This window comes from Oryza glaberrima, chromosome 11 (genome assembly GCF_000147395.1).
Source record: "Oryza glaberrima chromosome 11, OglaRS2, whole genome shotgun sequence".
In the NCBI taxonomy this organism is placed as follows: Eukaryota; Viridiplantae; Streptophyta; class Magnoliopsida; order Poales; family Poaceae; genus Oryza; species Oryza glaberrima.
In genome coordinates this window covers 11161428-11174937 of record NC_068336.1, presented here as the reverse complement: position 1 = coordinate 11174937, position 13510 = coordinate 11161428, and the positions used below count along the sequence as shown (strand labels likewise).

The following is a 13510-nucleotide window of genomic DNA, read 5'->3' as shown; positions in this document are numbered from 1 at the left end:
ATAATTGTAGTTTTACTATGTTATTTTTACGAGATGAAGATCGAATAGGTGGGCCATAGGTAAAGTCGGTTGGTGGCTTTGAGCGAGGTTTGTTTGATATAGGAGTGTTTTGAACAATTTTATATATTTGGTAAAACTATGTTATTGCATGTATAGGCCCTTGTTACTGCAAATTACACATTCTGTTACTGCATGTGGAGGATTAAAGTTTAAAATGCTAATTTTTGAAAAGCAATATCTCACAAGATATGCATTGTTTTTTAATACCGTTTTCACAATGATACTATAGTGTTATTGCATGTGGAGGTTTAAACTTCAAAATGCATCTACATATTCCCCTCCTCAAGAAATTGTTCATCCTCCCTTTTCTCAAGAAAACCGGTCTTCTCCCTCCAATACAGTGTTACTGCATACATATATATGACGTTGCTGCACTTTTGACAGCAATATTGTGGTGAATCACAGTAAATCAGGAATTGAAATAAAAATATATGGGTTCAAAGTCTTAGATGCTAACCATATACTTGTTACTGTACAAAAGTAAAAGTGTGACTGCACGACATATACACGTTACCACCTAACAATTACACATTACCGCATGTTTATGTAGTAACACTATCCAAGAACTGCAGTAAAACACTTTGTTACTGTAGAACATATAGAACATTACTGCATCTTTAGCAGTAACATCATGGTGAAATTATAGTAAACCAGGAATCAAAAGAAAAATATGGGTTAAAAGTCTTACATGCTAAATATACTTGTTACCGCACAAAGTGGAAGTGTTACTACATGGCAGGTACATGTTATCACATGTTTATGCAGTAACAATATTCATAAATTGCAGTAAGACGCATTGTTACTACAAAACTTATGAGCTTAATCGATATCCTGAGACAAAGGGGTTCATATAAGTATACACTAGAGGTTCAGCCGATATGATTTTTATGTATGCCCGGTGGGTCAATATGTTCTGCTAGGGACCGCTGTTGACACGTGGACCGAAAAGGAGTTTTTGGTTACAGCCAAGTGTACATGAACCTACAGGGCCGCACGCTTAATGGGCCGGAATAAGGGGATTGGATGGAGATCCAATATGAGCTTAATTCGGATAGGGATCTGAATATGAGTCATACGGGCCTTGGAGGCCCGAGTGATGGATTCTATATATTCGTGAGGGGTGTGACCAGCGGAGGTATTTTTGCATCATGTGAGAAACCCTAGCCGCCACTCCCTTCCCGAGCAAAACCCTAGCCGCGTGCAGGTGCTAGCACATTTGCATGTGGCGTTCTGTCCCTATACGTGTGGATATCGGTAGAGGCGCCGCTGGTTTGCGGTGCTGATCGGCGTGGGAGTACGGCGAGGAGAATGCACGAGGAGGAGAAGGTCGAGCCGGTGCCATCGACTACTTTCTCTACATTGACGCGCGCTACTTCGCGAGAGTTCCTTCGACTTCTTAGCGTCTTCTTCCGCTGCGCAGCACGGCGAGTGGTAACGATCTATGATCTAATACTTGCATGGTTCCTAGTTTACGCGGTAGAAAAATTTTGATTTATGCTATCGTAGCTTACGCGTATCCCAACACCAACAACCGTGACTGCAGCAACTGGGATGGAGGAACACGCAAGGCCTACTGATTCGTCGTCGCCGCCGCCGCCGCCGCCGCTGCCCGCCATTGACAAGGCGCGGTTTGTGTTCAGCTTGCTCGGGCGGAGTTGATGCTGTTGGGCACCATGGCAGCACAAGCCGAAGCTAGCAGTTGCATGCCGAGCCAACTTTATTCAGCAAATACATGTTGCGGCAACATGACCGACCAACCAGAGGATGACACATCATCACCATGCTACAGTGCCATGTACACGGAGTAGTTGGCCAATGTGTTGGCTAAACAAGTCATGTTTATTTCTATCTTTTTCGATGGGGTGCTGAGCTGTGATTAAATTCGGTTATTACCGCACCGTCCATCTAAAACAACTCCTGATTCTTTCCTAATCTAATCCCGATGCAACTGATGTGACGTCGAGCCGTCCAAGCTACGCAATTCCATACATGACTTAACCAACAATCTACACCGGCACGTTGTTCAAGACTAATGAGGCTAAGACGACGAGGGCAGGTGAAGCTGATGCGAAGGCTACGCTACTAACCCCGACGCATGGACCGACGAGGCCGTGGATCGCTGCCGGCGCCCACACACACATCTGCACACATCTACATCATCATCGCAATCATGCATGGAGAAGCGGAGCAAAGACGACCACAAGTAGCTTAATCGGCGGTTCTCCTGCAGGCCTAGACCTGCGGAGGTAATTAACCGGGAGCTTCTCGAGGCCCAAGGAACCAGGATACCACATTGCACAAGTCAGATCTGTCCAGTGACAGATTATGGAGTGCATAAATATATTACATTGGAAATTTATATTTATGATCTTCGAGATTAAGAAAGCACATGTTCCCTATGTTTTGTTTACTGTGTATTTAGGTACACTGGCATGCCCACACATACATATATCTCTACATAAATATAGAGATCTTTGACGTTATTTTCCACCCTAAACAATATGGAAGCATACATCAATGAGACTAGATATTAATAGATGAGATTACAATAAGAGATTTGTCAATGATAAATGATGACATGATAATTGGCCTAAGATTCCTTCAATAATCAGTACAAACCACAGTAATACATGAACAGGGAATTACATGTATACCATATCTAGACAATGTTTCATATATTTCAGAGGTATGAAAGCGTGGTGGAACCTCCTTTAACAACCTTGACCACCTTAAAGCGCCCAGTTCTGACCATAAAGAAAATAGTATAGATTATGAACTTAGTGAAAATATAGATGAATATTACATTTCAAATTCCATTATACAGTGCATAGGACTACAATCATTTGCACCAAATTGGTACAGAGATATCAAGTCCAAAAAAGATATAGAAAGAATTGTTCAAAGATTAGAAGACATTCAAATAATAGGAGAAATCCCAATGAAGTACTGGGAGAAAAAATCAATCATCTGTAAAATCAACATAATAAATCCTGACTACATAATTAAAACATGTCCGATAGAGACGACCCCAAGGATATAGAAGAATTTAAAATGCATATAGAAGAATTATTAAAGCTAGGGGCAATAAGAGAAACCAGGAGCCCTCATAGATCAGCTGCATTTATTGTAAGAAATAATGCCAAAGAAGTGAGGTAAATCAAGGATGATCATCAATTACAAAAGGTTAAATGATAATACAGTTGAAGATGCTTATAATATTCCTAATAAGCAAGAATGGATCAATAGAATACAAGGTAGTAGATATTTCTCGAAATTTGACTGATAAGCGGGATTTTGGCAAGTAAAGATGGCACAAGAATCCATAGAGTGGACTGCATTTACCTGTCCTCAAGGACACTATGAAGGGATTGTGATGCCACTAGGCCTAAAAAATGCACCTGCCATATTCCAAAGAAAAATGCAAAATATATTCAATAAAAACCAAGAATTTATATTAGTCTACATATATGACTTATTAGTCTTTTCAAAAACTTACAGAGAGCATATTGCTCATCTAGAAATTTTTTTTAGAAAGGTGGAACAAAATGGGTTAATCTTATCCAAAAAGAAAATGGAAATATGCAAAGAGAAAATCAGTTTCCTTGGTCATGAAATAGGAGAAGGCAAAATAGACTTACAAGAACATATTGCTAAGAAAATTTTACAATTTCCTGATGCTATGAGTGATAAAAAGGAATTACAACAATTCTTAGGAATTGAAAATTATGCTAGAAACCACATTAATAATTTAGCAAAGCTAGCATACCATTATATGCTAAATTAAGAAAAAATGGTCAGAGATATTTCAATTCTGAAGACATTAAATTTGTAATGTTAATAAAAGAAAGGTGACAGAACTAAAACCTCTAGAATTTCCTTTAGAAGAAAACTATTTTATTATTAAAATTACAGATGCATCGCAGCAGGGTTGGGGTGTTGTATTAAAACAAAGACCTAATAAATACTTATCTAAATCAGAGGAAAAGATATGTAGGTATGCCTCCAGAAGCTATAAATTAAATACAATAAACAATACAGATCGAGAAATCCTAGCAATTATCAGCGCGATAAATGCTTTTAGGTTATATCTAGGGTTTAAAGAGTTTAAGGTTAGAACGGACTGTGAGGCGATATGTAGATATTATAATCAGCTTAAAAGCAAGAAGAGTTCTACTTGGAGGTGGATCTTATTTGAATATATCATTACTGCAAATGGCTATAAAGCTGTATTTGAGCATATTAAGGGGAAATATAACAATTTGCCTGATCTACTTTCTCGTTTACCTGTTTTGCAGGTATGAAGAAATCTATGAATTATAATGGAGTTGAATTCTTTACTTTCGGAGAAGATAACAAACTCAGAATATTCCCACCAAACTCTTATAAATTTAAACCAAAGGACCATATAATCATAGATGAAGTGCAAGAATGTATTCTGGACAATTTCTGGTATCAATATAATAATAAGAGGGAAGAGATATTTAATATCCTATCAATATTAAATAGTCTTGCTGAATATTTTCATTTGATAAATGAATTAATGCCAGTTGCAGAAAATATTGAGACCACAGAGCAAAAGCCCATTTATGTGGTTTTTGAGGGAAGAGTACCAGGCGTTTATATATCCTTTGAATAGATAATATCTCTGAAAATAGACGTGAAGCTAACAGGAGGAATATCATGGAAGAAATATAAAGACATTGAAGAAACATTAGGACAAGCTAGGAAAATATATTAAATAAATTATTATCAAGAGCCAGCGGCAAAGGAATATATTCAAAAGTGCAAGAGGGCTAGAAACAAGAAAAATCCAGAGCCCCCACATTATACAAATATAAAGGAAGAAGGGCCAACCAAAAAATTAACATATAAAGAATGCTTAACAAAGCGATTAGACCCCTTAGACAGTGAATATATTGATTTAATGATAAATGAAAAATTTGCAGAAGTCTCGACTTAGTGGAAGAAAGATGTAAAGGAAGAAAATTTCAAAGAATTAAAGCAAGAATTAAATGAAAAATTGGAAGCTCTGAAGAAAGCATATCATGAACATTTTGAAATAGACTTTTCTGATGATGACACTATGGATATCAGTGGTCATGGGCAACTATACGAATAGTTATTATATATAAATACCTAATTGATAAGGTATTATCAATTATACCGGCATAGTAGACCCTATATCTGTTCAAAATAAAAATAAGATTACAAAGGTCTGTCGTCATATCATTTTCTTCAAGAGAAGACGTTGAAAATTTTGGGGAGAATATTCGAAAGTTCAATAATTACCAAAGAGCATCAAATATGGTAGATATTCTCTCATATAATCCAAACCAGCACGAATGCAGAAGGCAACAAGTCACAATATGCTGAAGGTAAAAATCAAACTTCTCGGGAATAAACAGAGCGCCCGTGATCAGAAGAAGACATATAACTCTCTGAAAAACCCGTGATGCCACAGTATGATAAAAAATATGAGTGAAAATTGAGCTCCCTCTCCGGTTTCTATATATATACACACACATTCACATTCTACGAAATATATTCATATAGATAAAGAACTTTCAGTCATCATAAAAGATTTTTACCATTTATGCTGCATTCGTTTCTCTAGCTGCAAGCGGTCTATTAGCATGTGATTAATTAAGTATTAGCTTTTTTTTTAGAAAAAATGCACTAATATGATTTTTTAAGCAACTTTCTAATAAAAACTCTTTGTAGAAAAAAAAAACACACCGTTTAGCAGTTTGAAAAACGTGTACGCGGAATACGAGAGGGAGAGTTGAGAATCCCTCGAAATGAACGCAGCCTTAGAACCAAACAAATGCCCGCGAGACTGCGCGCTTCCTTGCTACTAGTTTTTTATAAAGTGTGTTCTGTAAATAACAATTATAGTCGTGCAAACGCACGACTTAATGCCCTAGTATCTTTGGAACGGGGAATAGCTCGTTGGCAGTTGGCACCACGCAGTTCCATTAATTAATTATTTCGTTATTTCTTATTAATAAATACCGACATTTCACAAGCTTCACAGTTCCAACACTGCAGACACCATCTGACAGTAGTCACTGAAAATTGATGGGTAATTGGTTCTACTATGCTTGTTACGACTGTCACCCTAGATGTTACTAGAACTGCAGGTTAGTTAATTACTACTCCGTCCTAAAAATAATACAAACCTAGCAACGAACCTAGACACAATGCGTCCAGATTCGTTGCTAGGATTGGATTTTTTTGGACGAAGGGGTACTGATCTTTTCGTCTCAAAAGACAACTTAGGTTGTGTCCGTATGTCCTGGGTGGGAACTCATTCCCTCTGCACGGAAAACGGAGCGGTCCATTAGCACGTAATTAATTAAGTATTAACTTTTTTTTTTCAAATATTGATTAATTTGATTTTTTTAAAGCAATATAGAAACTTTTTACAAAAAATACACTGTTTAGCAGTTTGAAAAGTGTGTGCGCGGTAAACGAGGGACATGGTTTGGGAAAAGGGCATGCGAACACAGCCCTAAGGATAAAATGTGAACTATCCCATGATAATAAGGCCATGTTTAGTTCTCAAACAAAAACTTTTCACCATATCATATCGAATGTTTGGACACATGCATAGAGTATTAAATATAGAAAAAAACTAATTACACAGATTGTGTGTAAATTGCGAGACAAATCTTTTAGGCCTAATTGCTCCACGATTGGACAATGTGATGCTACAGTAAACATTTCCTAATAACGGATTAATTAGGCTTAATAAATTCGTCTTGCAGTTTACAGGCGGAATCTGTAATTTGTTGTTATTAGTCTACATTTAATACTTCAAATGTATATCCGTATATCTGATATGACACGCTAAAACTTTTTGTCTCGCGAACTAAATTGGGCCTAAACCAGATTCATTATTCTAGGATAGGTCACATCCTATTCTACTTAGGTCGCCTTTTATTTGCACGGAGGGGGTACACGTGGCCTGTCTGGCCCTGAACAAACATATAATGAAAAAAATTCCACAAGGTAACGTCGTTACATATCCTATCTTATTATAAAGTTATAACCGACTAACTCCTAAAGCTTAACATGCAAAGATGCCACATCATCATCCACTAAGAAGTTGACACATCATCATCCACTAACAATCAATACATTTAATATCATGCAAACATGCTATATTATCTATAATTTAAAATTTATTACATTTTAGAGCTTTTAAAATAAAAGCATGTTAAATCATCATCCCACATAATTTACATAATATTCCAACATATATCTTCATTATTTTTTATAATATCTTATGTACCTATGTAGTTCTATTTAGGCCATATCACATCAATTATTTTTAGTGCTTATGTAAGTTTATATTGTTTAACTATCTTACACATTATTTTACTTGTTTATCCTAGTTGTTATAAATTAATCCCCATGCGTAGCACGCATGCTGACTTTACAATCACTTTCTTCAACCCAATGTACTGTTGTAAACCTTTTAATATCGTGCATGAGCCAACTTCCAACGACAGGTATATATATATATATATATATATATATATATATCAACAAGACAAATAGTGATATGGGACAAATCACCTAATCAGATAAACAAATTGAAATTTGAATTGAACTAAACAAGAAACAAAATGTAATACCCCAAAAAAAAAAGAACCAGCAGTATAGCAGTAGAACACTGACACACTCTATTTAAAGGCACCAGCATCCCTTCAACAAAGCACACGAAAACACCAGACAGGGAGCATAAAAGAAGTGAAATATAGTGTGTGAAAGTGTGATCAAAGAACTGAACGAGCAATGGCAGCTCAGACTCAGACCATCCAGGTTCCTAACGATGCCGAGCTGATGCAAGCACAGGCCGACCTGTGGCGCCACAGCCTCTACTACCTCACGTCCATGGGCCTCCGCTGCGCCGTCGAGCTCGGCATCCCGACCACGATCCATGGCCTCGGCGGCGCCGCCACCGTCCCTGACCTGATGGCCGCGCTGTCCCTCCCTGAGAACAAGCTCCCTTTCTTCCGGCGCCTGATGCGTGTGCTCGTCACGGCGCGCGTCTTCGCCTCTGCCGACGGCGGCGAGACCGAGCGGTTCCGCCTCACCCCGCTGTCCCGCATCCTGGTTGACGGCGTCGTCGCCGACGAGCACCATAGCCAGAGGTGCTTCGTCCTGGGCACCACGTCGCGCCACTACGTGGACGCGGCGTTCGCGCTGTCCGAGTGGTTCAAGAAGGACCTGGCGTCGCCGGTGCCGTCGCCGTTCGAGGACCTGCACGGCGCGAGGCTGTTCGACGAGAGCACCCCGCTGCTCGACCCGGAGCTCGACGCCACAGTCAACGAGGGCCTCGCGGCGCACGACAACCTCGGCATCGGCACGCTGCTCCGCGAGTGCCGCGACCTGTTCAAGGGGGTGCGGTCGCTGACCGACTGCTGCGGCCGCCACGGCGCCACGGCGAGGGCCATCGTCAAGGCGTACCCGCACATCAAGTGCACGGTGCTGGACCTTCCACGGTTGGTCGATCATGCCCCTCGTGACGGTGTCGTCAACTACGTCGCTGGTGACGCGTTCCAGTGTACCATCCCACCCGCCCAAGCAGTCATGCTCAAGGTATATGTACACATCTATATTAACCACTAAGAAATCCTATATCACATACATGCATATTTAATGAACTATGAACCAATAATATGCCATCTCAAGATATATCAATCGGCAGAAGCTCTTGAAACTAAATTTAGTGTAGTCATTTCTGCATGGCCTAATAGTTTTCTATTTTGCACGTAGCTTGTTCTGCATCACTTGAGCGACGATGACTGCGTGAAGATCCTAGCTCAGTGCAAAAAGGCTATTCCTTCACGAAAGGAGGGCGGGAAGTTGATTGTCATAGATATCTTGGTTGAACCATCTTTGGGGCCTGTAATGTTCGAAGCGCAGCTCATGATGGACATGCTCATGATGGTGAATACTAGAGGTCGTCAACGGAACGAAAATGATTGGCATGACCTGTTCATGACAGCAGGATTCAGTGACTATAAGATTGTGAAGAAACTTGGTGCTCGAGCTGTCTTCGAGGTCTATCTGTAGGATTGCTTCTATCTAATATGCGCAATGGACGTGGATCGTGTGATGTGACGAAATAAATAAATGGTGCACCATAATAATGACTTTGGAATGGAATTTCACAGATCATGCATGAAGCGGACTGAAATCTTAAGCTCGGATACTTCATGAACTGTGCAAGGGTTCATTTCAAAGATATCTAGCAGTCGTTGCGCTAGCTTTACTGCACCCATGGCTTGTGTTTGTTGTCGTATATGTGTGTACTGCCACAGTATATTGGAAATGAATCTTAAGCCTACGTTAGAATTGCAAATAGACAAAGTATTGAGTACTATAGATCTCCTTTTTGCGTTGTTTAACTACATATGAAGGAATTAAGCCCCCAGACATACATGTGCGGGCAACTTATTTATTGTTTATAAGAAATACTAAAACAAATAATTCTATCTCACAAAATTAATTATCTCACCATACTAATTCATCTACACAAGGATAAGTCAAATTTTCATATTTTACTTCGATGGAAACGTTAAATGAAGTCAAATTTCCATGTTTTACAGAAAGAAAAATAAAGTCCAATAACATCAGGCAGAAAGAAATACTCTTGCAGGCATCTTGCTTCATACTCAAAGCATCAATTCAGCAGTTGATATAATGTAAAAGATGAGCACAAAATATTCATGCTGGCAGCAGACCTCCAACGACAAGAAAAGCACCTCACAAATCATGCGAATTCTAAACCGTTGGATCCCTTTAAGATTCGAGCTGGCAGTTCTAACCTTAACCCCTCTCCCTCTTCTCATCATTCTAGGCCGCCGCCGAATCCTCTCGCACGCGGCTGCCTCCACCGCCGCCCCACGTGCCGCCGCCCGGACTCGCCGGCTAGCCAGAAGGGGTCAACGGCGCCGGCGAGCCCCCCTCCTCCCCTCCCCCTGGCCGGCCTCCTCCCCTACCCCCTACTCCCCTCTTCCACAACGAACGGCGCGAGTGTCCCGCCCCTACCGTCTTCCCCATCTCCGGCGGCTTCCCGCCACTGGATCCGCCACCACTAGCCACCGCCTCCTAACCACTAACTGTCGGATCCGCCGTGTACTAGCCGTTTGCCCCCGCCGCTGATGCCAGCCCACCGCCCTCCTCCATCCCCGTGGCTTCGGTGCTGCCGCCGGCGCCTCGCCGCCCGCCGCCGGGCCGCCGCCTCCCACAGCCATCCCTCTAGGCCCGCAATCTCTTCCCCCTTCCCCAACCCCCCCTCCCACCCCTATCCCAACCCGAGACCCTAAACCCTAATTCCATTGCTTTTGTCGGGGTTGCCGGAGTTGGAGAAGGTGTCGCCGGAGTCGGAGGAGAAGAGCTAAGGTCACCGGAACACAAATTGCAAAGCAAATCCCAAGGTTAGTAATCTGCATGATTTTGACCTCAAAAATCATTCGCCAGTCATTTAGCCATTCCGATATTTATGTGAAGCCATGGCATCTTACAAAATGCATTTCTGCATGACATGCAGAAATAGTGCAGTAATGTGCTTGGATATAGCTCCATGGCAAATCCAGAATATATTGATTACTGATTACCATTAGAACTAAACTAGCTTGAAAAAGTAACAGACCATCAGCAAAAAGGAGCAAACACAAGCTAAGCTTACTTGTTAGGGCAACAATTCCCAATTCTCTGTAAGTAGTTGTATGTTATGCGTATGCTAGATAAACTAATACCATCCTGAAAATTCAGTGAATTATCACCAACTTATCACTGCCAAATCTCAAAGTAGATCCATTCATCATGGTTATTTAATTTGCAAACAAACTAATAACGACCACACCTGCTCCTGAGTCCTGCCCCATGAGCAGAATGCAAAACTTTTTCTTTAGATTTGATTGTATATTAAAAAGCCTTTTCCACTCCAGAAGCTAGCCAATGAGGTGAGAGGTTCCCCCGCTTATATATTAGGTTATTTGTCTTTCCACAACCAATATGAAACTACTCAACAATCTTTCCCTTCACACATTTGGTGCCCCTCAGCCGTTCACCACCCCTTCACCGTACATCGACGGTCCCTCGGGTATATAAGCCCTGCAGACACCAACAGTCCACCAGGCCTTCACATATATTGTCCCTCGAGTTAGATGTTGAACTAGCCAGAAACTGATGCCAAATATTAGGAATCAAAGCAATTCACAGGAACACAATGGACACAACTTCACTTTCACGTGGAGACACAATAATGGAAAAGAACCCACACAACACATAGAGTTTTTGTGGCACCACACACAACCTAGTGCTTTTTCTCTTTCTTTTCTTCTCGACTAAACATGTTGATTACATTGCTTTAAATAGAACATAAACACACACACGATGGGCAATGACCCAACTACTCTAGCTCACACAACGCAGCCGTGTACACCATAAGCGTGCCAAAACTAACTAACTCCGCATGCATGCACTGCCTGGACCGCTTCTTGCTCCAAACGTGCCGCTAATCACCGTGCATGGCTAATCAATTCCACCTACACATGTATGAGAGTAGACACTCAACTCCTGACTGTTGATCTGCCCGCTCTACACTATATATGCTTCTGCTAATTCACTCGCTACGCCATGATGCTGCACATACAGCTAACTGGAACTACACTTCTGCCTTGTCCCAAAATGTAAATATAAAAGATAACTAAAATTCTAAACAAGACTAATTTTTAATACTGAAAAACTTGAAAATAGAGATAGAAAATAAGGTTCCATTTGGCACAGCTCCAGCTTCCAACTCCAACTTACCTGGAGCCGAAGTTGTGCCAAACAATCCAGATTCTCTGTTTTTGAGAGTGGAGTTAGCAGAGCTACTCCTAAAAAATGAACTATGGGTGTGGAGCTGGGTTTTTGTTGCTCCACAGCTCCACTCCACCCCAAAAGACCTACTACTCTTTAATTTTTTAACATATTTACACAAAAATTCCACTCAGCTACCCAAACTCACCTCCCACCTCTCTCTCTCTCTCCCTCCCCGACTCCTCACCTCTCTCATGGTCGGCGCACGTCATGGCACATATGCGGCTTGTGGGGGGACGGTGCGCGTGGCATGCCTGGTGGGACTGATTAGAAGTCAGAAAATAATCTTCCTCATGGCCGAGAAGCTGCCACCGTCGCCATCCTCGGCTAGCCCAGGGTCCATTAAGGAAAAAATCCAGAGGCTAGGCCTGAGTGACATCAATGAAGGGAATATAGTGACTGTCGATCCAGAAAAGTTCACACCTGATCAAAAGAAGGATTTCGAAGCAATGATGCAACAAGCGCGAGATCAATTCTTAAACTCATTCATGCAGACTTGCAAGGGAACATTTGTTCAGAAGTATAAGATAAAGGTAGTTCCTGATGATCCTGAGACCAGTTCTTCTAAGGAAGGAGAGGGGAAAAGAGCCTCAGATGAATCGGCTCAACCAAGTGACAAAGGTGCTATATACGGCTCGGCTCAAGAAAATCAGGGTGACAATTCTCAAGGGGTACATGGTGTTCAAGGTGATGGTGCTCATGGGCCACTAGGAGGAAATCTTAATCAGGACGGCGAGGCAGCACAGGATTTCTTCAACAACTTTCAAGATCGGGTTGACTATGCCGTGCACAATGCTTTGATCAATCAGTCTAGGGTGTTAGTCAATACCTTGTCAAACATGATGAAATCGATAGCCGATGGATCAATAGCCGAGCATCAAGTTGCAGGCCCGGTTTATTTGCAAGGAGGTGTCTTTCCAAATTATCGGCCTTTGATCACCGGTACTCAGCCGCCTGTTCAAGCAGTTCCTCCCATTGCACCATCAGCTCAGCCGATGGCGCCACCATTGACTCCCCCACCTGCTCCATCAGCATTGGCACCAGGCCAGCCGGTTAATCCTCGGCTGTTGATGAGGGAGCAGCCACAGCATAGTGGGCAGGTGGCAAATCGGCTAACACAAGATCAGGTTGATGCCATGTTTCTTCCCCCCCAACCTACTGTTGATCCAGTCCAGCAGCAGCCGATTCAACAAACGCCGCCAAGGCACCAGGTTGTACAGCCGATTCAACAAACAACCCCAATCCAACAGGTTATGTAGCCAGTACAACAACAAAGTTGTGCAGCCGATTCAACAAACGCCATCAAGACAGCAAACTATCCAGCCGATTCACCAGCAAGGCTTGACAAATCCATTGGCTGGACAACACGCCCTGAATCAGGTTGTTCCAGAGCATTTGGTTCACCATATGCAGCCAGACTATACGGTGATACCTCAGATTGTACCTGAGCACTTGGTGCGAAATATTCAACCGAATTACCAGAATTACCAAGGGGGCAATTTGAATTATCAATATCAACCTTCTTCCCCGCAAGCCCAATATCAGCAAGGGGGGCTAACTAAACCTCAGT

At 41.8% G+C, this 13510-nt stretch overlaps 1 protein-coding gene across 1 annotated transcript; it reads left to right on the top strand.

Moving 5' to 3' along the window:
- Nucleotides 1-7776: 7776 nt before the first annotated feature.
- LOC127753747 (daphnetin O-methyltransferase 1-like) lies at nucleotides 7777-9454 on the top strand. The gene is made up of 2 exons (XM_052279171.1): nucleotides 7777-8667; nucleotides 8845-9454. Exons 1-2 carry the CDS (start codon nucleotides 7861-7863, stop codon nucleotides 9142-9144), a joined length of 1107 nt encoding a protein of 368 aa, XP_052135131.1. The 5' UTR covers nucleotides 7777-7860; the 3' UTR covers nucleotides 9145-9454.
- The last annotated feature ends 4056 nt before the right edge of the window (nucleotides 9455-13510 follow it).